This window comes from Choloepus didactylus, chromosome 14 (genome assembly GCF_015220235.1).
Source record: "Choloepus didactylus isolate mChoDid1 chromosome 14, mChoDid1.pri, whole genome shotgun sequence".
Lineage (NCBI taxonomy): Eukaryota > Metazoa > Chordata > Mammalia > Pilosa > Megalonychidae > Choloepus > Choloepus didactylus.
In genome coordinates, this window is record NC_051320.1 from 98,993,180 (window position 1) to 99,020,455 (window position 27,276).

Below are 27,276 nucleotides of genomic sequence, written 5' to 3' on the forward strand. Positions count from 1 at the left end.
GGAGAAGGCTCAGGAGGCAAACCCGCACCCCGGACTGAGGGGCGCCTCCCGCAGAAGACGGGGCCTTGCGATGCGAGCAGATGGCGCTGGCGCTGGATGGGCACGAGGAGTTCGAAGCCGAGAGCCGCCAGGGACCCGAGGCCGAGGCCGTGGCCTTCAGCGTTGCTGCTGGGCGACCCTCAACTTCGACCAACTGCTCGCCACGTGAGGGGGCGGCCGCGACGGGGCGGGGCGGGACCCGCCTGGCCCCTCCCACCGAGCGCGCGCCTCTCCCCGCAGAGGACGCGCGCGAGCAGGAGCACCGGCTCTTCCGCCGCTTCCGGGACCCTTGCCGGCTGGGCACGCGCCGCGAGCAGCCCTGGGCCCTGGGTACGGCGCCCGGGAGGACTCGGCCTGGGGGCGCGCGGCGGCCGGAGCCCGCGCTGACCCGGATCCCATCCCCACCCCCAGGGACGCTGCTCAGCACCACTGCGCCTCCACCACTCGGTGGCCCGTTCCCGGAGATGCTGCGGAGGTGAGGGGGGCGCTTGGCGGCAGGGCCCGCCCGGCCCCGGCCCTGAAGGGGCGCCCCGGCCTTAGCGACACCGCCCTCCCCAGGGCCCTGGAGCAGGAGGAGGGGACGCCTCCTGTACCTGGCAGGCCCTCCCCGCGGAAACCGCCCTGAGCCCTGGCGGGGTCGGCGCCTGGATTACATCACATACCGGGAGGCGCCCGGGAGCCCGCTGAGCCCGGTGAGTGGCAGGGCTCGGGAGGCGCGCAGAGAGGCAGGGCGGGTCCCCTCAACCAGACCCCCATCCCCAGGAGGTGGAGCAGGATGGCCTTCAGCACCGCCCTGGCCGGGCTCTCGGACCACCTGGCCGTGGGGCTGCGACTCCGAGTGTCAGTGTCGGCGCCCCCGTGACCCAGAAACTCAGGCGACAGGCAGGCTGCCCGATGGAAAGACAGACGCCAAAGCAGGAGCTCGGCAGGAGTCGCCGCGCCGGGGAACAGGGGGCGACTTCGGAGCCCTTTATTGGGGGGCCTTCACACAGCCTCCTGCGCCGGCGGTACTCGTAGGACGCTGCCACGCTAGGGGAAGGCTGGGGCCTGCGGGGGCGAACCCCGGCGGTGGGGCGGGGTCTTCCGGGTCCCCGTAGCCCCCGCCGCGGGTCGTGTGGAGGGCAGAAAACACGTCCTGGGGGACAGAGAAACGGGCTCAACCGCGGGCGGTGGACCCCTCCAGCCTCCCGTCTCCCGCACCCACTCCCCGCGCGCGCAGCTCTCTCCATCCGCAGCCAAATTAAAGTCGGTAAACTGGTCATTTTTTGCAACTCTTTCACCCCTTGCGGAAAGGGGGCCGCCGTGAGGATCATAGCAGGCCGCGACCCTTACCCCAGGGTTCACGGTCACCGACGTCTTTTCCCGCCCAGGTTCACCGTCCGGCCGTCCTTGCGGATCAGCAGGTTGAGGCCGGGGGCGCCGGGCTCGCCCCCCTGCAGGGAGAGGCGAGGAGCGGGGTCGGGGGTGGAGGGAGTGGGGGGAGGACTGGGGCAGTGGGGGAGGGAAGGGGAGGGCGGAGTGTGGGGGGGGGAAGGGGCACGGGAGCCCGCGGGCGGCGCCGCTCACCGTGAAGGCCGTAGGGCCGGAAGGCGCGGCGCTCGGTCAGCACCGACAGCAGCGCCTCCTCGCGAAACAGCAGCTCGCGGATGACGCCGTCGCCGCCCCGGAAGCGGCCGCGGCCCCCCCGAGCCGCTCCTCAGCTCGAAGCGGCGCAGGATCACCGGGTACCTGGGCGGATCCGGGACTCAGCGCGGCCCCCGCGCCCAGGCCGCCCCCCACCCCGGGCCGCGCCGCCGCACGGCTCTCCAGGATCTCGGGGTCGGTGATGCGCGTGTTGGTCATGTGGCTGTGCACGCCGCTGCGCCCGTGCCAGCCGGGGCCCGCGCCCGCGCCGCCCGCCACCGTCTCGTAGTAGCCCATGTGCGCATTGCCCAGCGTCACGTTGTTCATGCAGCCCTGGATGGCGAGAGGCCACCGCGAGCGGCTGGATGGGGGCATCACAGGACAGCCCGCCCGCCCGCCCCCACATCCCGCAGGCCATGAGGCGCGCGGGGCCCTGGAGGCCCCGGAAAGGCGCCCACCGCCGCCGCACCTGCGAGGCGGCGCAGGCCCCGAAGGCCCCTAGGATGACGTCCACCACGCGCTGGGAGGTGAGCACGTTGCCGCCCACCACAGCCGCCTCCGGGGACGGGTCGAGGATGGAGCCTGGAGGAATCACGACTCGCACCGGCACCAGGCAACCCTGGGGGGAGAACAGCTCTCAGGCTGACAAGTGGGGGTGCCCCCCTCCAGCACCCCTGGGATCGCGCGGGAATCCCGCGCACCTGGTTGAGCGGGATGTCGCGGCCCCACCAGGCAGCGCAGACAGTAGATGAGCGCCGACAGCGTGATGGCGCGCGGGGCGTTCAGGTTGCCGAACACCCTCCGGGGCGGTGCCGCTGAAGTCGAACACCGCGCTGCCCTGCGGGGCGGGACCGGGGGCCGTCAGCAGCTGTCAGCAGCCGGGGCCTGCCTTGCCCGCCCAGGGGACGTGCGCCCACGGCTGACCTGACTCAGGTTGATCTGCACGTGGAGCGGATGGGGGAGCCGTCGTCCATGTGGTCCTCCGCGGACACCTCCAAGGGCAGGCCCCCGCGCCTGCCGGGCTGTCCCAAAAGTCCGCAGCATGTCCCGCACCGCCAGCTCTGCATTTGCCTGGAGAAAAGCTATTGAGCGCCCCAGCGCGGCTGCCCGCCCCCCCCCCACCCACCTGGATCCCTGGCCCCACCTGGATGTGGCCCATGTAGGCCTGCACCACCTCCAGGCCATACTGCCCGATGAGCTCCCTGACCAGCTGGATGCCCTTCTGGTTGGCGGCCACCTGGGCGCGCAGGTCTGACAGGTTGTCGTGGAGGTTGCGGGTCCCGCTGCAGCCCGGGATCTTGCCCGGCGCCTGGAGAACTTCGGTCACCGCTGGACCGCCAGGGAATCTCCATTGAGGCGCCCGCCACCCCCACGCCCTCCCTCCCCACTACCACGGTCTCCTGGGCCCTCCTCCATGCGGCTGCACCCCACACTCCAGGCACTGGGTGCTCCCCCATCTTGGCTCTTCACAGGCTCCCCACCCCCAGTGCTGAGAACCCCTCTCTCCACCCTTCTGCTGAGCCTCCTTCCTCCGCCACCCAGCACCCCGGGGCACCCAAGGCCTCTGGTAGAGCTGCCTGAAAGGGAAGGTCACCCCTCAGCACATTCCCCTCCCCCAGGAGAAAGACCCCTCAGCTCCCCACTCCCCAGCCGGCTCCACCTCCACTGGCCTGCGGGCCGCCCCTCCTGCCTGCCCAGCCCACCCCTCACCCCCAAGCAGGCCTCCCGACCCTGCCGACACACCCGGACGAGGCCGCCACCCCTGGTCCTCGACCCCGCTCAGGAAAGCCCCCTCCCTGGCCGTGGGCAGTGCTGCCTCGTGCCCTGTGCCCACAGCAGGCACCTCACCCCAGCCCCCAGCCCCACGGACCCAGAAAGACCAGGCCTGACTCACCCTGCTGTGTCCTCAGCACCCAGCGCCATCCCCCCACGTCACCCCCCCTCACTCTGGGACGTCCCCCTGGGGCTCCCAGCCCCCGTGGCCTCAGACCTGTGCCCCCACCCCACGAAGTCCCACCTTTCCCGCAGCTCTGGGCCCAGCCAGGGCCTTGGGCTCCGTCCTCCAGCTGCCTCCATCCATCCAGTACCAACCGAGACCCCCACCCAGGACCACTGCAGCCCCCCACGCTGCTCTCCAGGAGCCCTTGCTCCCTCCGTCCTCTCTCGTGGGACATGGCTGCCCAGTGCACACCCAGCTCAAAGCCTTCACGGCCGCCCACTACTCAGGGGTCCTGGGCCCAGGTCCTGGGGACAGCCAGGAGAGCCCCCCAGAGCCCGGGGCCCCTCACCCCCTGGCCCCAGGGCCCACACCAGGAGCAGCAGTACCCCCTGAAACAGCCTCCTCTCACTGCTGCACCCCAAACCTTGAGAGTCTCAACCAACTCACGCCACCGCAAACCACCTCCCACATGTCTTCCTGGACCCCAACAGAGCCTCAACTCTGCAGGGCTGCCGCCCCACCCCGTGGGGTCACCGCCCCTACCCGGGCGCCTGGAGCACTCCGGGGCCGTGGATGGCGTCCCAGCACCTGCAGAGCCTGGCCTCTGAGGGCAGCGGCCACAGTGCCTGCCTGCTGACCCTCCAGCCGCCAGACACAGCTCCCCCACTCACCCTCCTCCTGGAAGACGCCCCCCTGGACAAGCTTGAAGGACAGGAAGACGGCACCCTCCTGCTGCAGCGTGGTGGAGTGGGGGGGCATGGAGCCCGGCGTGATGCCCCCGATATCCGCGTGGTGCCCCCGGCTAGCCACGTAGAACACAGGCTGCATCTGGCCCGGCCAGAACACCTGGGGGGAACGGGGTGGCGGTCAGTGGCTGCAGCCAGGCCCCACCCCAAGGGTAGCTGGGCAGCGGCTCTCACCGGTGTGATGACGGTCAGGTCTGGCAGGTGGCTGCCCCCCCGCTCTGGGGTGGTTGCTCAGGAGCACATCACCCGGGTGGAGGTCGGCCCCCAGGTGCTGGATCTGCAGCCGGGAGGCAGGCAGGGTGAGGGACCGGGGCGAAGGGAAGGGCAGGGCATGGGGCCCGGGCGCGGGGGAAGGGCCAGGGCGAGGGGCCGGGGCGCGGGGGAAGGGCAGGGCGTGGGGCCCGGGCGCAGGGGAAGGGCAGGGCGAGGGGCTGGGGTGCAGGGGAAAGGGAGGACATGGGGCGTGGGAAGTGGGGGGCCCGGTGGGGCAGCCAACCTGGAACTGCACGGTCTCCTGCATGGCCCCCAGGTGCACGGGGATGTGGGGGGCGTTGGAGACCAGCCCGCCGTCAGGCCCGAAGAGGGCGCAGGAGAAGTCCAGCCGCTCCTTGATGTTGGTGGAGATGGCCGTGCGCTGCAGGATGCGCCCCATCTGCTCTGGGGGCACAGAGGGACCGGGCACTGGTGAAGGCCAGGGTGGTGGCCATGCCCCTTGAGCCCAGGGAGGCCTGTTAGGAGGGGGTCCCCACAGGGCACATGCACCAGGAGCTCAGGACCCCAGAGCCTGCCCTTCCAGCCCTAAGGCCCCCCAGGATCAGACCCTGGGCCTCGCTGTGGCCCTGGTGACCCCCTCAGACGCTCTGCCCTGCCCAGCACTCCTCAGGCCCTCCCCTCTGCCCCAGACAGGCGGGTGCTGCACCGAGCCTGTTTCCTCCTAGCCTCAGCGGGCAGTGGCAACCCCAAATCATGCTCCCCAGCGCAAGGCCTGCCCTGGCCGCGGGGTCTACCCCTGGGCCACACCGCCCACCCTGTCACTCTCCCCCCACCAGCCAGCCTGCCATGTGGCCCAGGGCTCAGACGTGCCCTCGGTGCCCTCCCCTGCCCTCGACGAAGGCAGACGGGCCGGGAGCCAGGCTGGGGGTTGACAGCAGGCACTCACCGGCGATGCTCATGAAGCGGTGCGAGAAGATGGACAGCTGGATGGGGTCCAGCTGGGTGCTCACAGTGCTGGCAGCCTCGGCTCCCACCGAGATGCGGATGTCCCCGGTTGTCCGTCAGCTCCTGCCTGGCAGCCAGGCTCCACCAGGATGGTGCTGGGGGCATGGAGGGACTGTGAGGGCCAGGCCGGACCCAGCCCCTCCACCACGACCCCGCAGCCCCCAGGCCCGGGGATGCCCACCCGGCCCCCACCCAGCCCCCACCCACCTGTTGCTGTCAATGATGAGGCAGGGTCCCTGGAGCTTGTGCCCATGACCCAGCTCTCCCAACAGGTACACGGGGGTCTCCTGGTAGCCCCCCTCAAAGTAGCACTGGGTCATCTGTGAGGGGTGGGGGGTGAGCGAGGCCCTCAGCCCAGCCCCTTTCCTGGGGGACCCCCGGCTGGGGGCGGGCTGCATGGGCAGCGGCACCCACCTTGTCCACCCGGGGGGGCCCAGTCTGGGCTTTGGGGGTGTCCTTGAGGCAAAGGCCGCTGCGGCCGGTTCCCCTCACTCGCACGTCGTCCACCACCACCGGCCGCTCGGGGATGACAAAGCCGAACTCCCTCATGTACCTGCAGGCCCACGGGCCCCGGGGAGCGGTCAGGACGCAGTGCCACGGCTGGCAGCCGCCCCCGCAGGACCCCCGGCCCGAGGCCCACCTCTCCACGAAGGCGGCCCCGAAGTCGCCGGCGCGGGGCGAGCGGGCCGAGGCCGGGTGCTGCTGGGCCGACACCATGAGAGCGCAGTCGGTGCCCTGGTAGCGCAGGTGCAGGAAGCCCTCGGTGCTGACCTGGGACCTGCGGTGGGCGGGGGCTCAGCGGGGCCCAGCGGGGACCCCCGGCCCCGCCCCGGCCCCGCCCGGCCGCTCCCCCACCTGGGGAAGCCCTGGGCCTGCAGGGCGGCCACGCACTGCTCCTCCAGGCGGCCCAGCCTCTGGTCCAGCTGCGCGAAGGTCTCGGGCGCGTAGGGCAGGGAACAGGGCTCCTGGGCCTCGTGCACCACGTCCGCCAGGGCCAGCCCCAGCGCCGAGAGCAGCCCGCTGTGCCTGCGGGGGGCCGCGGTGAGGGGGGCGGGGGGCCCCAGCCCCGGGACCACACACCCCGCTCGCCCCAGCTCCCCGACGCACCTGTGGATGTGCACGGTGTCCATGCCCAGGGCCCGGGCGATGGCGCAGGCGTGCTGCCCGCCGGCGCCCCCGAAGCAGGCCAGCACGTGGGCCGAGGGGTCGTGGCCTCGGGCCTGGGGAGCCGGCAGGGGCAGTGGCTTCAACCACCCCACCCCCTCACCCTGCCGTCTCCACCAGGCCGGTTTGGCAAGGGAGGCTGCGGCTGCCTGGGGGGCTGTGGTGGGGAGGGGGCAGGGCCAGCAGGCCGCAGGCGAGGGGGGAGGAGAGAGGAGGGCGTGGGGGCGGGCAGGCCTGGGGGAAGGGATGGTGGGGGAGGGAGGACGGGGGAGGGGAGGGAAGGGACGGTGGGGGAGGGAGGACGGGGAGGGGAAGGAGGGTGGGGGAGGAGGGGAGGGGTGGGGGTGAGGAGGGGGGAGGGAGAGAAGGGACGGTGCGGGGATGGCGGGTGGGGGAGGTGGAGGGAAGGGAGGGTTGCGGGGGGGAGAACGGGGGAGGGGAGGGCAGGGCCGGGCTGGGGGGGAGGGAGGGATGGGGAGCGGGGAGGGCAAGGGCCCCGGTGGGGGGAGGGAGGATGGGGGAGGGGAGGGAAGGGATGGTGGGGGAGGGAGGACGGGGGAGGAGAGGGGAGGACGTGGGGGCGGGCAGGCCTGGGGGAAGGGACGGTGGGGGAGGGAGGGTTGGGGAGGGGAGGGAAGGGAGGGTGGGGGGGGACGGGGGAGGGGAGGGAAGGGCCAGTGGGGGGAGGGAGGACGGGGGAGGGGAGGGAGGGGCCGGTCGGGGGGAGGGAGGACGGGAGCGGGGAGGGAAGGGACGGTGGGGGGGTAGGGAGGACAGGGGGCAGGGAAAGGGCGGGTGGAGGGTGGAGGCGCGCACCTGCGTCAGGGCCCGGATGGGCCGGCACATGGCCTCGTTGGCCACCCGCACGAAGCCCATGGCCACCTCCTCCAGGCTCAGCGGGGAGGCCGGGCAGGGCCCATTTGCCAGAAAGCTGTTCACCTCGGTGGCCACGGCCTCCAGGGCCTTGCGGGAGGCCTCGGGGGACAGTGGCTGGTCCTCTCCCGGCCCAAAAATGCAGGGGAAGGAGGCTGGCAGCAGGCGGCCCAGGACCAGGTTAGCGTCCGTCACTGTCACCGGGCCCCCTGGGAGACAGGCGCCATGAGGGGGTCTGGGTGGAGGCGAGGGGTGGGGAGTGGGCAGCCGCGGGCGGGGGCTCTGACCTTTGCGGTAACAGGCGGGACCCGGGTGGGCTCCTGCAGACTCGGGCCCGACCACGAAGAGGCCCGACCTGGAAGGGAGTTGGGAGTTGGTGCCGGGCGGCACAGTGGGCAGGGGTCCCGGGCCAGGCGGGGGGCCCACCTGAAGAAGAGACGGGAGCCTCCTCCAGCTGCCACCGTGTTGATGTCCAGCTGGGGGGCCTGCAGGGTGATGCCGGCCATGCTGGCCTCAAAGACGTGCTCGAATTCCCCGGCGTAGCGGCTCACGTCAGTGGACGTGCCTGGGGGGGCGGGCGGTCATCCTGCAGCCGGGGTCAGCCGTGCCCAGCCCCCACCCCACAGCCCTCCTACCTCCCATGTCAAAGCCGATGACCGGCTGGCAGCCCTCGGCCTGGTAGGTGGTGGCCGAGTAGCCAACCACACCCCCCGCAGGGCCGGAGAGCACAGCCCGCGAGCCGCTGAAGGCATCCATGGGCGCCAGGCCGCCGTCTGAGCGCATGAACAGCACCTGCACGTCCTAGGGCGGAGATGGGCACGCGTGGGGCCGGGGCCGGGCGGGGGTGGCGGGCCGTGGGGCCGGGGCCGGGCGGGGGTGGCGGGCCGTGGGGCCGGGGCCGGGCGGCAGCCTCACCTTGAGCTGGCCCCGGAAGCCGCGGCGGAAGCCCTGCACGTAGCGCTGGATGGCAGGTGTGAGGTACGCGTTGGCGCAGGCCGTGTGCCCGCGCGGCACGATGCGCACCATGGGCATGACCTCGGAGGACAGCGACACGTGGCTGAAGCCCAGCTCCCGGGCCAGCGCACCCACCTGCTGCTCGTGCCCGGCCCAGGCGTAGGAGTGCATGAGCACCACAGCCAGGCTGCGGATGCCGCGGGCCAGCAGCCCCTCCAGCTGCCCGCGCAGGGTGCCCAGGTCCACGGGCTGCTGTACGTCCAGCAGGGCCCCGGTGCAGCCTGCGGGGAGCCATCGCCACGGGTCACAGCCCGGTCAGGGCTGGCCGGGCACACCCCCACCCCCTGCACCACACCTTTGCGGGGCGTCCCAGCGCCCGACTCCCCACGATACAGCACCACGCGCTCATCCACCTCCAGCACCTCTTCGTACAGCACTTCGGGCATAGGCACCGCCTGCAGTGGACAGAGGCTCAGGGGATGTGCCGACCCCAGGGAGCATGCGGGCGGCCGTGCAGGTGAGGGGCCCAGAGACAGCCAGAGGGGGTGCGCAGGGCTCCAGCAGGGCCCCCCAGGAGGTGGCTTTCTGCCCCCTCAGCAGCCCCTTCCCTGTGTGCCCCTATGTGCCCTCTCTGGGCTCTGGGGACCCTGGGTCCTTCCACGGCACCCCTGGGGAGGTGTGAGCCGCCAGTTCGTCCCCGCTGGCGGGGGCAGCTCACCAGGTCAAAGAGGTCCTGGCGGGCCTGGGTGCCCACGTGCAGCAGGTCCCGGAAGCCCTGCGTCACCAGCAGCGCCACACGCTCCCCCCGCCTCTCCAGCAGCGCGTTGGTGGCCACGGTGGTGCCCATGCGGATGCTGGCAATGCGGCTGGTGTCCAGCGGCCGGTCCCGGGGCAGCAGCGCGCCCCCCTCCTGGGGACCGCAGGGTCAGCGCCGGCGCCCCCGGCCCGGCCACCCGCCCCGCCCGCCCGCACCCGGCTCACCTGCTCCAGGATGCGGCGGATGCCCTCGGTGGGGGCATCGGTGTAGTTGGCGGGGTCTTCGGACAGCAGCTTCAGGACGCGCACGTGCCCGCCCGGGCACTGGGCGAAGACGTCGGTGAAGGTGCCGCCGCGGTCAATGGCGAAGTGGAAGCGGCCCTCGGGGCTGCCCATGGTGGACGGGCTGGGGTCCAGGAGACGCGTCTCCGCGGGGAGCCCTGGGAGGACTGCACGGAGGGGCGAGGTCGGCGGGGTTGGGGGGAGGCCTGGGGACCCCGGGGCCCGCGGGCTGCGCCCCCGCGTTCTTCTCCCGGCGCCGGGAAGCTGCGGGCAGTGGCAGGGCCCGGGCGCCGTCTCCCCTCCGCTGACCTTCAGGCCCCGCCGAGCGCGCGGGGAAGGGGGGGCGGAGCCTGGGGGGGTCTGGCCGTCGGGAGGCGGAGGCGGAGGGCGCAGGCGCGGGCGGGGCGCGGGGCGGGGGCGGGGGCGGGGGCCGCGGCCCGGGCCGGAGGCGGGACCCGCCCCCGAGCACAGGTCCCGGCGCGCGGGGCTTGCGGTTGCGTCAGTCGGGCCTGCCCGGGGCCGCCTCCCGCCTCCGCCCTCGCCAGCCCGGTGCTGCGGGGTCGCCACCCTCGCGCGCCCCTGCCCCGCCATCAGGTGCACCCACCGGGCCGTGCGGGACACGCTCCCCCCACCCCTCACACACCCACGGAGGCCGCGGCCGGTCCCCGCGCTCCCACTCACCCGGGACCCCGGCGGGTGGCCGGCCCCCACCCCCGGCCGCTGTCCCCCGGGGACGGGGTGGTGGGGAGTGCAGGCGCTCCGGCAGGACCCTGGGTGCAGGCCGTGGTGCCAGCCCCTTCCCCGCCCGGCGCCCCCGCCTCCAGCTGCAAATGGAGTCTGGATCCCGACCCGGCGCCGAGCAGCCCGCAGGGACCCTGGGTCTCCGGCTCCTGGGCCGCGCCCGGCCTGCCACGGGCTCCTCTGCAGACTCGGCGCCCTCTGGCCCCTGCGCCCTCCCCGCTCGGGGACTGCCCACAGGCGCGCAGGAGGCCGGGGCTTTGCGTTTCCTTATCAGAGCCCCAGGCGCACAGGCCCTGGCCCGGCCTGGCTGCGAGTCAGCGCTGGCTGGATTTGCTGACGGAGATTCCAGGAAACCTCAGCCGGCTGCTGCCCTGGCCGGAGCCTGGAGGGCGCCGATGAAGGGGGGCTAAGAGGTCAGCCCCAGAAGGAACCATGCAAGGGAGTCTGATGGCAACCAGAGTGGGAGGCGCTATCTGTGTGTCTGTCTGTCAGCTCCTGGGAGGTAAGTGGGGCTGTCCCAAGAAGGGGCCCTAAAGGAGCTGCGGGACCTGGGAGTTCAGTGGAGCACATGGCCCCCAGTGTGTCATCCCCTCCAGCCACCCCCGAAGCCTGTCTCCCTCCTTCCCCACGATGTCCTGTCTGCCTCTGTGTGTCCCCGTGTCCTGGGCAGTTTCCTGCAGGGACACTGCCCCCTTGGTGAAGGCACACGGTCCAGCTCTGGCGCTGACTTCTGCATGCTGGGGGTCCAGCCCCCGTCTGCCCGCTGGCTCCCTGCTTGGCTCTGGACTCCCGCTGGCCTGCCTGGCCCAGGGGTGGCCCCACCCAAACCCCCATTTACCATCTCCAGTCTGCCCAGCACATCCTGAGCCTGAGCTCTCTCACACCCTGTCCTGGCCAACCCCTGCCCCCTCCACCCGCAGCCCAGGGAACCGAGAAAGCATAGGGGGCTCTCTCTGTCCCATGAGGCTCACCTGCCTCCCCACACCCTCTGTCCTTCCCTCGCTCACCCCTTGCAGCCCCAGACACCCCAACTCACTGCCACCTTGGGGCCTTTGCACGGCCGTCCCCGTTTCTTGGGGGGCTGTACTCCAGCCTCGTGGCCCCTGCGCTGCACTGCAGCTCCGCTCGGAGGTCACTATCCCGGAGACGTCAGCTTCTCTCTTAGATCTTCGTGCACCGTTGCCCCTGCCCTTCCCGTGCTCCGTACCCTTCCTAGCACTGACCGTCTTCTGTGGCCTGGGTCCTGGGGCAGGGCCTTTTGCCCACTTGCTCGCTCCCTTGGCTCGTGTTGGCGCAGTGATGCCCACAACGAGAGGGGCCAGTGGCAGAGGCTCTACGGGCGCAGCTCACCTCTCTCTGCATCCTTGAACTTGATGGTCCTGCGCCGGGGCAGCCGGGGACTGGCAGCCACCTCGGCCAGGAACCCGGAGTTGCAGAAGCCCAGGCTGCTGCCCCGGTTTCTGAGCACCAGCTTCAGCTCCTGGTTCTCCTGGATGAGCTGCACGAGCCGCCGCAGCTCCTCGTTCTCCTGGGCCAGCCGCTGGATCTCCTGCCGCAGGCCCTCATAGCTGCTGAGCAGCGACATGACGGGCAGGGGGCGACTGGGGGGCCACCAGCGGCTCGCCTGGGACAGCAGACCCTGCCATTGTGAGGTCAGCAGGTGCCCCTGCCCCCAGGCCTCGGCCACATTCCAAAGCTTCCGCTCCCGACCACCCTGGGCGGGGGTCGCCCGACCTCTGACCTTTGCCCACTGTGGGCCGGACCACCAGCGGGTGCCCATGACTGCCCCCAACCCGGGGAGCCTTCCAGAAAGAGCGTGGTGGGCACGGCATTTCCCGAAGACATCAGGGGTGGACGTTCGAGGGACCCTGTGGGAGGTGGGGGGGGGCTGCATGGCTGCAGCGACAGCAAGGGCTGCAGGGACCCGGGGGGGCAGCGAGAGCCCGAGAAGAGCAAGGACTGGGGGGCTGGAGGCAAAGACATGGGCTGGGCAGGGCAGCAGGGCAGCCCCCGGAGGGGCTCAGCCTCGGGGTGGGGGTGGGCGGGCGGCAAGGAGGCCTCCCAGAGGCCACCCCCAAGGGGGGTCCCGCAGCGGAGTGACCACTGGGTTGGCGTTTTGAACGCATGAAGGCTTTGATCCGTCTGCTCGGCCTTTCAAAGGGACGCCTCGGCGGCGCTGTGCTCTCCTGTCCCTCTCGCCTGAGGACGATCGTTGACTTCCTGTCGTTTCTTTTTTGCTGGTTGTATCTCCCCAGTTTCCTTCCCTGCCAGGACCCCCTCCCCGGCCGCCTGTGTGGGGTGCAGTGACCCTGGCGGGAGCTTCCAGCTCCGGTGACGGGGAGGAGGCGCCCGTTGGAAACAGTTGCCCGGGAGACCGGGCGGCCGTCGTGAGTCTCTGTGGAAACCGTGACGGTTTTTATGCTCCGGTAATGAGGAAATAACCTGAACCGTGGAGGAAACGACTTGCAGCAGCTCTAGATGCCTCACGCCAGAGAATGACCAGTTCAGGGCAGGCAGCGTGCAGCCAAGAACTCCGAGAGCCGGCCGGGAATTCCGGGAAGGCCCCACGGCTTCCTCCCTGCGTCGGGTCTCACTCCCACGGCCGGGCTGTCGGCAGAACGGTCGACTCTAGGAACAGAGGGGACCCTGGGAGAGCCTGGCAGCCCGGGTGTGTCCCGGAAAGCACGTGGCTCCTGCCGGCGGGAGAGACGCAGAGTGAGGGGCAGTCAGGGCCGGGGGGTGCCGCGGCGAGAAGGGGCCACGAGGAAGGACCCGGGAGGTCTGGGGTCACCGCCAGCACGGGGACGGGACAGGGCCCTGCAGCCCCGGGGCTCAGTTCAGCCAACAACCGGAGCTTCTGGAAAAGACCACGGCCACACCTTGCCCTCCGCCTCCCGAGGCTCTGAGGAGAGAACACGGCCAGGCTGGGCCCAGACTGCTGACCCCAGAGCAGGGCACTAATGAGCCGACTTGGCTTGTGGTGTTTTGTTACGTACAACAGCCGCCCCCACGTCTGCTTTAAAGGAGCCCCAGGACCCAATTGAGGAGGCACAGGGCACAAAGGAAATAAAACGTGCAGCCTTCCAGGTCAGAGTCAGTGACTTGAAACCCTGCAGAGGGACACGGCACACTCCCCGGGGCCCCACCCCTTCCCCTCGGTCAGAGGGCACTGGGTAGTGGCCTCACTAGGGTGGGAGATGCCCCACGGGCAACTCCTGCCACCCCACAGACAAACCTGCTGCTCTCTCGAGGGCTGGAGCCTCTTTCCCAGGCTTTGGGCCTTCCCGGACCCGTGGAATGTGGCAGAACTGACCACAGTTCCAGGCCTTGCCCTTCAGAGGCCTGGAGGGGTGGGACTTCGGGAGTGGCTTGTGAGGAGCTCGGTGGGCCTCTCCCCAGCGGACGTGCTCCCCCTTGAACTGGCAAAATATGATGATGCACAAAGCACGTGAAGGCTGCAGATATTGACCAACAGCAGCAAGCTGAGAAGCATTTACAGGAGAAAACCCATTAACCCTTAGCGAGATCAGGGAGCGTTTGAGCCTCTGCTCCCCTCCCGGCCACCCCTACCCCCGCTTGTAGTTCGGGAGCTCTCCTCTGGGGGTTCGCAGCCGAAAAGACAAGAGCTCCCTCCCCCCGGTTCTCAGTCCTAGGGCTCCATTCTCACCCGGCTGGACCAGCCTGGGACCCGCCGCTCCCGCTCCGTGGGCAGCCGAGAAGACGGGCTCCCTTCACCCGCTCCTGCTCGGAGGACAGAGGTTCCCCGGGAGGACGCACCGAGAAGACGGAGCCAACGCCGACCTGTGCAGGGGCGTCCCCCTGGGAAAAGCCGGCCACCACCCCTCTCCCCAGCTCTAGTGCTGGTTCTGCCAGGGGAAGAGGCGAGACGGGGGGACTGGCGGCTCCGCAGCTCCGCTGAGGGCCTGGATTTATTTGGGACATGTGGAGAACATCACGGCTTAAGGGGTTGTTGAAAACAATGGTGATCTTGTTGATGAGAAATTATGGAAAAGCCACCAGCTCCACGGAACCAAGAGCAACAAAGAAAGGAGAGGCCGCCGGGAGCCAGCAGCGAGATCAGGAAGAGGCTGCTAGACCCCCGTCCACTCCTGGGGGTCCAGAAAGCTGCCTGACCGCACCAGGCCGCGCGCGCATGGAGGCAGCCGGGGTGGGCCCCGGAAAACCACGTCCTCGGCTATATTTGTTTCCTGTAGCCACTGTGACAAGCTACCACAAGCTTAGTGACTGTTGTAGTTTGCTAAAGCTGCTGTTAAGCAAAATACCAGAGATGAATTGGCTTTTATAAAGGGGGTTATTTGGTTACACAGTTACAGTGTTAAGGCTATAAAGTGTCCAAGGTAACACATCAGCAATCGGGTGCCTTCGCTGGAGGATGGTCAATGGCGTCCGGAAAACCTCTGTTAGCTGGGAAGGCATGTGGCTGGCATCTGCTCCAAAGTTCTGGTTTCAAAATAGCTTTCTCCCAGGACGTTCCTCTCTAGGCCTCAGCTTCTCTCCAGAATGTCACTCTCAAGTGCTCTTGGGGCATTTGTCCTCTCTTAGCTTCTCTGGAGCAAAAATCTGCTTTCAAAGGCTGTCTCCAAAATGTCTCTGTAAACTGAAGCTCCTCTCTCAGCTCCAGTGCATTCTTCAAAGTGTCCTTCTTGGCTGTTGCAAGCTTGCTCCTTCTGTCTGAGCTTATATAGTGCTCCAGTGAACTAATCAAGACCCACGCTGAATGGGCAGGGCCACACCTCCATGGAAACTATCCATTGAAAGATCTCGCCCACAGTTGAGTGATCACATCTCCATGGAAACATCCAATCAAAAGTCTCCAACCCAATCAACACCAATACGTTTCCTGCCCACACAAGACTGCATCAAAGATAATGGCATTTTCGGGGACATAATACATCCAAAGCAGCACAGACTTGAAGAGAAAATGTTCTCCCAAGAACATTTTCAAGTGGCCAGTAAGTACATAAAAACATGCTCAACACCATTAACCATTAAATAAATGAAAGTTAAAACTCCAATGAGATACCACTTCACACCCACTAGGATGGCTATTATTTAAAAAAACTGAAAGTAACAAGTGTTGGAGAGGATGTGGAGAAATAGGAACCCTCAGACATGTCTGGTGGGGATGTAAAAATGTGCAGCTGCTGTGGAAAACAGTTTGGTGGTTCCTCAGAAGGTTCAACCTAGAATTCCCGTATGACTTGGCAATGCTGCTCTTAGCTGTACGCCCAAAGGAATCGAAAGCAGGGACTCAGACAGGTATTTGTCCGACAACGTTCACTGCAGCATTATTCAGAGTAGCCAAAAGGTGGAAGCCACCCAAGCACCATCAACAGATGAACAGACAAACAATCCGTTCAGTGGAATAAGTGCTCATACACGCTACAGCACGGATGAACTTCAAAAACACTGTGTTGAGTGAAAAAAGCCACACTCAAATGGGCATATATTGAATGATTTCTCTTATATTAAATACCTCAAACAAGGAAATTCAGAAAGAGACATGGGAGAGTAGTGGTGGCCAGAGGTGGGGGGAGGGGGGAATGGGGTTGTTACCGCTCAGTAAATATGAGTTTGGGTTTGGGATGATGAAAATAGTCTAGATATCGATTACACAGTATTTTCAATGCACTTAATGTCAAAGAATTGTCTGGTTAAAATTATTTTTATGCTGTATATATTTACCTCAATTAAAAACAAATTAATTAATTATAAAAAAGAAACTGGATAATGTGAAATAAAGCGGGCAGCAGTGACTGCCTTTGAGGGGCCCAGATGTTGGACTTGGCAAAGACTTCAAAACAGCTGTTACCTGTGCGTTCAAGGAGCTAAGGAAACTATTTGAACTTTTTTCTGTATTTGGAAAAACTATTTTCTTTATTTGAGGAATAAAGAAAAGTATGATGACAGTGATTCATCAAATAGAGAATGTCGATAAAGAAATAGAAATTATAATGAAGAACCGAGTGGAAACTCTGGAGTTGAAAAGTACGATAGATGAAGTGAAAAAGCACTGTGGGGGCACCACAGTAGATTTGAGCCAGCCAAGGAAATAAGTGGAATTGAAAATAGATCTTCAGAGATTATATAACATGAAGAAGAGAAAGAAAAACAGAATGAAAAGTGAGCATGTATATGTAGTGGCCTTACCAAGAGGAGAGAAAGACATATTCAGAAAAAGGGGCAGAAATACATAGTCAAAGAGGTAATGGCTGAAAACTCCCCAAATGTGATGAAAAACACAAATCTTCAGAACTACAAAAACAAACACGGTTACACGTGAGGCTCAAGACACTTCGAGGAACATAAACACAGAGAGCCACACCCAGACATATTATAGTGAAGCTATTAAAAGGCAGAGACAATATTGCTTGAAAATAATAAGAGAAAAATGACTCATCACGTACACAAGAACCCCTATAAGATTTCACACCTGACGTCTCATCAGAAACAAGGGATCCCGGAAGGCAGTGGAAAGACATGCTCAGAGTCATTCAAGAAAAAGTTGCCAACCAAAAATCCTGTATTTTGCAAAGCTCTCTTTCCAAACTGAAGGTGAAATAGAGACAAGATAAAGCAGATTTGACCCTAGCGTGCCCACCTCGCTGCCAATACTGCATGAAGTTCCTAAGGCTGAAAGGAAGTGACACCAGAGCACAATTCAAATCCACATGAAAAAATAAAGAGCACCGTAAAGGTAATTTCTGAGTAACTACAAAAAGCATAATAATTAGGTATTTCTTCGTCTTCTCTTATTCCTTAAATTTTTTAAAATAACAGCCTAAAACAACATTTCTGAAATGGAATTGTCTTGACTACAGCATGTAGAGCCATAACATATTTGAAAAGAACAGCCCAGAGAAGGGAAAGGGACAGAAGGTAGAGAGAGCACGACTGTGACACCAGACAGCAACTCGAGTCACAGGAGGAAGTCAGGAGTACAGGACATGCTAAGTAAGAAGGCTGGAATAAAAACTTGACAAATCTATTTTTCCTTTTTTTCTCTTATTTTTTTCCCCAAAGACATGAGGTTACGTAAAGCAACAAGTTTAATGCTGTGTATTAGTTTCTTCTTGCATCTGTAAAAGAAAGACCAAAAGCTTAGCGGTTTACAGCAACACAAAACTCCTCACTTGTGGTTCTGGAGGTCAGAAGTCTGAAGTGGATCTTATGGAGCTAAAATCTAGGTGTCATTTCCCAGCTCCTCGAGGCCGTCCGTGTCCTTCTGCCCAGGGCCCCGCATCCCGGTGCCTCTGCCCCCTGCTCCTTCCACCACGGCACCTTCCTCCTTTTGGACCTTGTGTTCCTCTTACAGGGACCCATGATTCCATTTAAAGCCCTCCCGGGTCTCTCCACGTCTCAAGATCCTTGAGGTACTCACATCTGAGACCCTTTTACCACATAAAGTCACACTCCCAGGTTCCGGCATTAGGAAGTGGGAACCCTCGGGGGAGCCTCACCCCGCCAGCCGAGATGTGCCGTTGGGTCTGTGACAACCGTGGATGGACCATATGTGTTGATGACAGCACAAGGAGGGCAGAGAGAATGGAGCTATTATAATGGAGCAAATCTTCTATATCTCATTGGAATTAAGTTAATGTAAATAAAAATTAGATTCCGTAAAAATCATATTGGGTTGATTGTATACTTCGGATGATTGTATGGTATGTGAATATATCTCAATAAAATTGAGTATTAAAAATCATGTTGTTCTTTTTCACTTTAATTTTTTTTAAATCTTCATTTTATTGAGATATATTCACATACCATGCAGTCATACAAAACAAATCGTACATTCGATTGTTTACAGTACCATTACATAATTGCATATTCATCACCTAAATCAATCCCTGACACCTTCATTAGCACACACACAAAAATAATAAGAATAATAATTAATTCACTTTAATTTTTATTATTATTATTTCTGTGTGTGTGGCAATGAAAATGTTCAAAAATTAATTTTGGTGATGAACGCACAACTATATAATGGTACTGTGAACAACTGAATGTACACTTTGTATGACTGCATGGTATGTGAATATATCTCAATAAAACTGAATTTTTAAAAAAATCATATTGTGATCCCTAAAGCAACCACTAATAAAATAACTCAAAAATATACTTAAAATCATTAAAGGAATTAAAATGGTGCATTAAAAATAACCACACACTATAAAACAAGGCAATAAAGGAGCAACAGGAACAAAAAGGACATGGTCCACATAGAAAGCGAATAGCAAAATGGCAGCTGTAAATCCAACGACTGTGTATTAATAGCAACATTAAATGTGAATGAACCTAACAATCTAATCAAAAGGCAGAGAGTGTCAGACCAGGTACGTAAAGAAAGCTCCAATCCTGCCGTCTGTGGCTGTGGATTTTGCGTCAGTGCAGCGAGGCTCTCCTACCCAGAGGCCCGTCCAACGCTCACCCAGGTGTTGCTGTGTGTGAACAACTACAACCGGTTGACCAGGTGTAAAGAGATGATCCCCCATAATCGGGGTGGGCTGAGCCAGTGCTTGAAAGGCTTTAGGAGATGAGCTGAGGTTTCCCAGGAAGAAGAAATCCTGCCTGCGAGTTCCCGGCCTGCCCTACGCTGGGGCACTTGCCTGGCCAGACCGCCCCAACAGTGGAAGCCAAGTCCTCGCAACCCATCTCTGTCCTTCCTACGTATCTCCCAGGCACTTCTCACCTGGCGGAACCCCACCCGCCATGCCATCCGTATGAGAGACACATTTTAGATTCAAAGATACACGGAGACTGAAAGTGAAAGAATGGAAAAAGAAATACCACACGAACAGCCATCCTAAGAGAGCGGGAGTGACTACTAACATCGGACAAAATAAACTTTAAGACAGAAAATGTTCCTACAGACACAGGGTCATTTTGTAATGACAAAAGGGCCAGTTCATCAGATACAGAATAATTATAAAGAGTAAAGCACCCAGATGATGGTTAGTGAACTGAGGAGGAAACAGTGGGTCCTGGACCTGTGGAGACTCTCCCATGCGTTGACTGACAATAAATGAATACGTGGGCACCTCTTCGCTATGCATTATTCTAAACTTTCACACCAAATCACTATACCTCATGGACTCCTGAATTTGAATACATTGTAACTCCAATTGTTTACATCAGGGCCGCACAAAGTATCACGGTGATTCTCCTCTTAGTGGGCATGTGTGGAGGTGGTGAGACTTGTGCCCCACGTCTCAGTGGATCCAATGGGATCCTGGACCTTGTGGCCATTTCCCTCGTTGTCAAAAGTATGACTGGACGCTGGAAGCGGCTCACGTGGGCTCCCTGACCTGCGGCCGTGGGCTTTCATGAGAGGAAGGAGAACGCGGAAGTGCCACAAATTGTTTCCTCCCCCCCCACCAGAAATACCATATCCCTGGGGGAAACGACAGAGGGACTGGGGGGGCATCGAACACCTAAGGACGCAGGACTGGTGGTCGCTCTCACAGCCCCATTGAACTTGCCTGTGTCACCAGAACCCGAGCGTCTGGCGGATGAACTGTGGCCTCTGCAAATTTCAGCAGGTGGTGGCTGCTTAGGACGTGGTCTCTGCCCTTGGTTTGGCGGATGATTTCTTTCCTGAGCCCATTAACAGGGAAGCACAAAGGCCGATCGCGTTTCCTGGCAAGGATCAGGTGATCAGCAGCCTGTCGGTGCGGGAAGCGTCTGCGGTGGAGGACGACAGCGTGAGGTCCCGACAAGCCCCGGTAGGAGAATCACAGCAAAGACCCCCAGGATTCAGAGCAAGGCCCTGCCTCCGTGGCAGAGATGTCTTCTCCATTTGAAAAACAGGCCCTCGTGCAGACTGAGGGTCTGATCTGGGACATGAAGTGACGATGCAGTGGGGTACCCCTGACAACCTGACCAGCCCACCAAGATGCACGGCCAATGCGTGCTCAGCGGCCTTCGCGTGACGCCCGCACAACCCGTCATTTGCTCAGGTGTCAGCAAATGACTGTGCAGGGGTCCAGTCTCCCACACGCCCCGTACCAGCCCACGCCGACCACGGCCTCCTTGTCTCAGCCGACAGAGAAGAAAGGAACAGATCTGACCCGCGGACGGGCGAGTGGGACAGCCCCTCTGTGGGGGGGCCCTGGAGGAAGGTGGTGGGTGGTGGAGGGAAATCCTCCCGGCAGGCCGAGGTGCAGGGCACTTGCAGTTATCCACCTGCTATGGGTGGGAAGACATGGCCTGAGGTGCACAAGAGACCGACTCCAGGGCAATGGTGAAGAGCTCAGCTGGTTCACCAGGAGCCTGAAGTGAACAAGAGGGACAAAGAGGCAAGAGAAGGGACGCAACAAGCCTGTGGGGGGATGCACTGAGCACCGGGGCTGGATCCATGTCCCACTGGTGCCCACCAGAGTCCATGTAGAGGTGGCCGTGGCTCTGAGATGGGCAGGCCAGGCTGTCCTGTGGATGCCAGCTGGCCTCCCTCCCCAGCCACCCCAGACCTGGGCTTGTGAACAGAAGGGCCATGGTGGTGGAGATGGCAGCAGGGTGTGCGTCCCGCAGCCACTGCCGAAGGCCCTGCCGGCAGCAGAGACCACGGCCACTGGACTCCTTCCCCCTGGAGGGGCAGCCCCTTGTTCCTCCTGGAACTGACACCTGCTCTGGCTACAGGGTTGCCCGCCCTCTTTCCCTGAGCTCCTGTGCCAGCACCTCCGCCCCACGCCCACCGGATGCCTTGTCCTCCCCACTCAACAGCGCGGCACACCAAGGACCCATCTTAGAGCACAGGAGGGGTGGCAGCGAGCTCCTGACCGCGGGGCCGAGCTTATGAGCTCCCCATCAGCCTAACGCAACCGCGAGACGGGGCGTGGAAGGCCCTGCCGCCCCGCCAGCGCGGTGGGGGACGCGCCAGGATCTGCCTGTGCTGCTCTGAGATGTCGGCGCTGGGGACACAGGCTCACCGTGTCAAGTCCCTGCCCAGCGCGGCCCCTTCCAAGGCCCCAGCAAAGTGCTCACCTGGTCATGTATTTTATAAAATTTGCAAAAGTAAAATATTTTTACCTCAATCAGTTAAACCTGTTTATTCCCATCCCACCTGCTTTAAAAAAAAGAAAACACAGAAAATCAAGGAACCTTTTTATTTCAAACACACTCCCTGCTCGGAGTCACCTCCTCTCCCGCGGGGAGGGCCGCGGCAGGTCTGCGGGCTCCGGCTCCGGGGTGCGCGCGCCGGGGGCTGCGCCGGGCAGGGACTCGCGCGGTCTCGCGAGCTCAGCGGCCGCCCGAGCCAGGTGAGTCTCCGGAAGTCGTTCCGGTGCGGAATCGGCTCCCGGGAGCACAGCCGCCCTCTGTGCGCGGCCGCTGGGCCGCAGCGAGCCGACCCGGGCTCGTGACGGCCGTCAACGCGGAAAGCTGCGAAGCGGAGGGGCCCGGAGAAGGCACGGCCGGGGCATTCCGCCCTCGTCGGGGCTCCAGTTCCCGCCCCGCGACCAGCAGCCGCGGGAGACCAGCTCCGAGACCCCCACGGGCGCCGCCTTCCCCTCGGAGGCCACGCCCGCCCCAGCTACCCGGGACCGGAAGTGGGGCGTGGTGCCGCCGGAACCGCAGATCCCGAGTCCGGAAGTGAGGCGTGGTGTCGCCGGGGACTGTAGTTCCCGAGACCGGAAGTGGCGCGTGGGGCCTCCGGGAGCAGAGGGTCTCCGCGCGGCGGGCAGCATGGCGGGGCTGGAGCTGCTGTCGGACCAGGGCTACCGCGTGGACGGGCGGCGCGCGGGGGAGCTGCGCAAGATCCAGGCGCGGATGGGCGTGTTCGCGCAGGCCGACGGGTCCGCCTACATCGAGCAGGGCAACACCAAGGCGCTGGCCGTGGTCTACGGGCCGCACGAGGCGAGTGGGCTGCCGGGGGCGGGCACTGCGGGCTGCGCGGCGCTCCCCTCGCCCCTCTGGGCTTGGCCATATCACGGCCCGGGAGGCGCGCCTTCCCAGACCACCGTACCCGCGTGGCAAGCGCCGCGTCCCTCGCACCACACGCTCCCTCCGCCTTTCCCTGCCTGTCAGCCCAACGTCAAGTTTGACTCCCTCGTAAGCTCCGCGAGAGCAGGGCCTTCTGTCCGAGCTGTTTTGCTGCCTATCCCAGCGCGAGAGCAGCGCCCACCGCGTAGGCAGAAGTGACCCTTGCTTAGCCTGAGTCTGGGAGCCCAGCCGTCCCGGAGAGGGGACCAGAGCGCGAGGGTCAGAGGGTGGGGACAGGTATGGCAGGCTTCCAGGGCAGAAGGGCTGCTGGCGAGGGAGAGGGGGCGATAACTAAGTGGAGTTGAGTGGTTTCCAGAGAGGAAAGGATTTATTTTTCGTGTGAGGGGAAGCCTTTGGAGTATAAGTATGAAATTATGAAATGAGTCTCACTCGATATTCACAAGTATATCCTGGCTTGGGAGGCACGGTAATGGGAAGGCGAGTTAAGACGTGCAATGCCAGAGAAGACAGTGGTTTAGAAACTGGGGAGGCGGCCCTCCTGTGGGGCGTGCTGTGGAGGTAAAGCAGGTGCTCCTTGTCCAGACGGTGGAGGTGGAGCGAGAGGGCTGTGGTGAAGACCCTGAGCCACGGAAGACAGGACAGAGTGTCCTGGAAGGAGGGGCCTGGCTCATGTGCCCTTCCTTCCCCCAGATCCGGGGCTCCCGGGCGCGCGCTCTGCCTGATCGGGCACTGGTGAACTGCCAGTACAGTTCTGCCACCTTCAGCACAGGCGAGCGCAAGCGGCGGCCACATGGGGACCGCAAGTCCTGCGAGATGGGCCTGCAGCTGCGACAGACCTTCGAGGCGGCCATCCTCACACAGCTGCACCCACGCTCCCAGATTGATATCTACGTGCAGGTGAGCGGGCAGCAGCCCTCAGCCTGGGGTGGGGGCACTGGAGAGTGGGGCGGGGAGTCAGCAGCCTCATGGTCGGATGGCTCTGGGGTTCCCTGCAGGTGCTGCAGGCAGACGGTGGGACCTATGCAGCTTGTGTGAATGCAGCCACGCTGGCAGTGCTGGATGCTGGCATACCCATGCGGGACTTTGTTTGTGCCTGCTCCGCTGGCTTTGTGGATGGCACGGCCCTGGCAGACCTGAGCCATGTGGAGGAAGCTGCTGGTGGCCCCCAGTTGGCCCTGGCCCTGCTGCCGGCCTCAGGCCAGATCGCTCTGCTGGAGATGGACGCTCGACTGCACGAGGACCACCTGGAGCGGGTGCTGGAGGTCGCTGCCCGGGCTGCCCATGCTGTGCACACCCTGCTGGACCGTGTGGTCCGGCAGCACGTGCAGGAGGCCTCCCTCTTGCTGGGGGACTGAACCCCGGACACCCCTACCCAGAATAAAGCCGTGTTCCTCTGCCTGGACATGCCCCACCATGCTTCCGTCCCCAGGCCTCCCCACAGCACTTCCACGCCCTGCAGAGCTTGGCCTGGTGCTGGCTCCTCGGGGTGACCAGGCACCCTTCCCCATTCCTGGACATTTACTTCTTGCTGTCTTGGGATTCAAATCTTGAAGAGGAAGGTGGAGTTGGGCCAGAGAAGGGTCCCTGGGTGGAGAGAACAGTGTTTGCTGAAAAGGGGTCAAGGCATCTGAGCAGTGAGGCTGAGTGCAGGACGAGCCAGACCATGAGCAGGTGGGAGTGTGTTACCCTCACACCGTCACTCTGCCCTGGCTTCCGGGGCCCTGAGCACAGGGGCTGAGGGTGAATCCAGCTGGCTATGAGTACCCCCCTGTGGAGATGGGGGCCTTCTCTTGTATCCTCTGGTCCACAGCTTGGAATGGATGCCCCCCCACTGCCGAGGGCTGGCCTAACCCTCAGCAACGGGCAGGGTCCTGATGGGGGGCTGGAGTCGGCGAAGGAAGGAGACAGACACCTTGTTGTGTCCGGGTACGAAGATGGAATCTCCGACCAAGCAGAGCATCAGAGCTTTATTTTTATAATTCTCTGTAACATACGCACTAGCACTCAGGCACACAATACTGGAATATTTTGGCTAAATCTCAGACATGATTTATCCTTACACAGTGATCAATGGGCCAGCAGGGACAGACCCCCTGGAGCGCAGCAGGACACAGTGTGCGGCACAGGCAGAGCAGTTCCTGTTATTTAGCACCCAGCAACCTATAACTATTTTTTGTGTTCATGTTTTAGAGTCTGTTAATCATTACCTTTTTGTTTCTTCTAGCTAACTCTTTCAAAGCTTGGGAAGGGGGATTTTGAGCAGAAAGGGTGACCTATTGTCTTCTAAGAAAGGAGCAGGCATTGCCACTACGCTGACGCTAATGCAGGGTAAGCCGCTGGCTCATTAATGCAGCTAGGTGTGGGAGCATTCCACCACCACAGAGCCCAGAAGACGCCAAATGAGAGAAAGAGGCAGTATGAATATAAGAAACAGCAGCAAGAAGCAAATTCCTTTTAGGAAGGAGTCATAGGTGCCACTCGGTGCTCCGCCTTGCGGAACGGTCACCGCGACATGTACTGAAGGCCCAGGGACCGTCCACTAGGCTGACTGCCGGGTGCTGAGTTGGCTGCCCACGTCTCCCCTCTTTTTATTTTTTAGTCGTAAGGTTGCAAGCTCGATGCAGAGCTCTTGGATTCCTCGGGAGAGGAGCTTGATGACTATAGAAAGAAAAATTAATAAGATTAGAACAAGCACAGCAATTCCTATATAAGAATATAGAGTAGAGACTAATGAAGAATTAGAGATGTGTGAAGTTATCTGAGAGAGGAAATCAGAGGCCACTGCAGAGGCAGGTAACAAAGCAGAGCCTGACTGCGATATATCTTGAATTTCTTTATGCAAGGTTGAAAGATCTGAACTTATGTCACTATTGTTCCAAACTCCTTGCATATGCATTTGAATTTTATGCCAAGCATGCAAAGATTCATTATATTCTTTAGGTGTAACACAAATCCATTGATATTCAATATGACATCTAAGTAATAATCTTACTTTCAGGCCAAGAAGCTGATTACCCAAGGTTTCAACTGCTTCTTCTAATGCATTTACTTTGGCGTCAAGCTTTTTATCTATACTTTCCTGTGCAGCTAGTGCTAATGTCACATTTCTTGATAAGGCATCTACATATTGGGCGGTGTGTACTTCCTGAACTAGGGCAGTGGTCACGGCCACAACCGCCCCTATAATGCTAATTAAAGCTGTGATACCTACAATTATTGCTCCAATAATTCTTTTTTGACGTTTGAGTGCATAATTAACTTCCTGTAATGCCTGGAGGCCCGGGCTGTCATACCAAGGCCCATCAATTTTTACAGGTAACATGACAAAAGGTGGCTGCTTTAAAACTAAAATTGTTGCATTATGACCAATATTACTTATGCAATTAGTAAGGAGACAACACATGCAAGAAATTGCATATGCATTATTTTCATACAGCATAGTTAAATGACTGTCTGATGAATCCACTAAAAGAACAAAAGGGGCTTGTACACAAGCCTGTACATAGAAATGTTGAGATTCTGAGTTGGGTGATAGTGGCCTAATAAGGGTAATGGGTCCAGCGGCAGCTAATAATTGCCATAGAAATTGCTAAGGAAAAAACACTTGGTTTTTTCGCCAAGTCAGGATTCCATCTACCCATCCTGAGGAATATTGAAAGGCAACTGAATTTTCCCTGGGCTTAGCGGGGCGGCGGCCTGGGTGCCCATATTCCATTTGCCTGAAATCCATGGGCAAGTCTTTCATTTTGGGAGCAGGGATAGACCAATCAGTAATTTCTTCATTGGTTTGTAAAGGCCTGTATGCAACTCCCACAGGGAAGACACAAGTCATCCATGGGCGAAAACCATGGTCAGGGTCCACAAACTTCCATAAAACATCTGTAGCCGGGGGACAAGGAGATAAGAAAGCTGGGGGTGGATTAGACGAAATTGGGGTTTCTAAAATGGCATTCGGAACGCCAGGTGCTAGCACGGACATGGTCCACAAGTCACGATTAGGATTGCGGACCGACATTAGGGGAGGCTTGGAAACAGAGCTTTCCTGTGGAGAGTCAGTATACTTGGGCCTAGCTTGCATCATAATACATCCTGCTCTGGGAAGTGAGAAGGGCTCCTCGTAAAGCAGAGGGGGAGTGTATCAGACTTGCCCATGAAAGTGAAACTGGCGTTCACGTGCTTCCTGATGTGTGATGAAGATGAACCACCTAATAAAGCTGTGTCATTTACAAAGATTGGAATAGTTGAGTCTTCCCATGTCACAGGTTGTAATAAAGGGGGTTCAGCTAAATAAGCCCAATACATAGTGCAAGACGCAAAACCCACCTGACATGATAATACAGCTAAGACGGCAACAACCAATGTAGGGGGAGTCACTACCCCACCCTGTTGAATAATCAGATTTTCAGCTTGACCAGTTAAGGCCTTGACTTGTCCCCAAGCAGGAATGGGTCCCCTTGCCATCGACCGTGCAGGAGGCCTGCGGCGACGAGTAGATTGACCGTCAGAAGTGATTTTCATTCTCTTCATGGGAGGAATTAAGCAATCAGGTTCCGGGTGGGTCTGCAAGATTTCCGTCTTGGGAAGAAAGCACGGGGGAGGAACTGTGATCGATTTCCTCCGGGCCGTGGGGAGTCGATTCGGATTCCATCGGCTGGACGTGACGCACCGCGCGCTCTGGGACCCACAAGGGTGACGTTGCGTCCTCAGGAAAAACACAAGCATAACCTCGTCCCCACGTAATTAGTGGATCGGGTCCTTTCCACTGGTTAGTTATTAAATCCTTCCATTTTACCCAGACCATAGGTTTTCTTTCGAAATGCCAATGCCGTTCAGGGGCAGAATAGCCCTGATCATTTAGATTAATAAAATTTAAAACAAATAAAGCATGATTTAGGATCTGATGAGGAGAACTGTGGGCCCAATCTGAATCCTTTCATTTTGTTAACTGATTTTTTAACGTTTGGTGGGATCGTTCAA

General features: G+C 61.3%; 4 protein-coding genes and 1 long non-coding RNA gene across 10 annotated transcripts in view; 3 read left to right on the forward strand and 2 right to left on the reverse strand.

Annotated features, from left to right (window-relative positions):
* Positions 1–932, forward strand: part of LOC119508670 (sphingomyelin phosphodiesterase 5-like) — an 8,855-nt gene extending 7,923 nt beyond the window's left edge. Inside the window, exons 3-6 of one of the 6 annotated variants that reach the window (XM_037802337.1) lie at positions 280–369; positions 451–514; positions 598–731; positions 802–932. In XM_037802337.1, the coding sequence (XP_037658265.1) occupies positions 280–369; positions 451–514; positions 598–726 (283 nt within the window). In that variant the 3' untranslated portion in view covers positions 727–731; positions 802–932. Of the gene's footprint in view, positions 1–279; positions 732–801 lie in introns of those variants that run through there. The other 5 variants (XR_005211557.1, XM_037802333.1, XR_005211556.1 and 2 more) reach the window with 5 other exon arrangements.
* Positions 1–9,897, reverse strand: part of OPLAH (5-oxoprolinase, ATP-hydrolysing) — a 15,142-nt gene extending 5,245 nt beyond the window's left edge. The window contains 20 exon segments of the mRNA XM_037802340.1: positions 2,807–2,991; positions 4,273–4,447; positions 4,522–4,560; positions 4,562–4,624; positions 4,844–5,004; positions 5,507–5,621; positions 5,624–5,660; positions 5,773–5,885; positions 5,980–6,118; positions 6,206–6,343; positions 6,421–6,591; positions 6,673–6,785; positions 7,546–7,811; positions 7,890–7,957; positions 8,029–8,167; positions 8,238–8,403; positions 8,518–8,837; positions 8,912–9,011; positions 9,275–9,466; positions 9,538–9,897. Of these exon segments, the coding sequence (XP_037658268.1) occupies positions 2,807–2,991; positions 4,273–4,447; positions 4,522–4,560; positions 4,562–4,624; positions 4,844–5,004; positions 5,507–5,621; positions 5,624–5,660; positions 5,773–5,885; positions 5,980–6,118; positions 6,206–6,343; positions 6,421–6,591; positions 6,673–6,785; positions 7,546–7,811; positions 7,890–7,957; positions 8,029–8,167; positions 8,238–8,403; positions 8,518–8,837; positions 8,912–9,011; positions 9,275–9,466; positions 9,538–9,708 (2,871 nt within the window). The 5' untranslated portion in view covers positions 9,709–9,897.
* Positions 1,844–2,452, reverse strand: LOC119508674. Its single transcript, XR_005211560.1, has 3 exons — positions 2,364–2,452; positions 2,132–2,281; positions 1,844–1,995 (listed from the first exon to the last, which is right to left on the reverse strand). It is a non-coding gene; the product is annotated as an uncharacterized LOC119508674 (long non-coding RNA).
* Positions 9,707–12,263, forward strand: LOC119508933 (collagen alpha-1(III) chain-like). The gene is made up of 3 exons (XM_037802637.1): positions 9,707–9,773; positions 9,910–10,837; positions 11,352–12,263. The coding sequence occupies exons 1-2, from the start codon at positions 9,707–9,709 to the stop codon at positions 10,743–10,745; spliced, it is 903 nt and encodes a 300-aa protein (XP_037658565.1). The 3' UTR covers positions 10,746–10,837; positions 11,352–12,263.
* A 9,363-nt stretch (positions 12,264–21,626) lies between these two features.
* EXOSC4 (exosome component 4) lies at positions 21,627–25,512 on the forward strand. The gene is made up of 3 exons (XM_037802338.1): positions 21,627–22,212; positions 22,990–23,196; positions 23,295–25,512. The coding sequence occupies exons 1-3, from the start codon at positions 22,042–22,044 to the stop codon at positions 23,652–23,654; spliced, it is 738 nt and encodes a 245-aa protein (XP_037658266.1). The 5' UTR covers positions 21,627–22,041; the 3' UTR covers positions 23,655–25,512.
* The last annotated feature ends 1,764 nt before the right edge of the window (positions 25,513–27,276 follow it).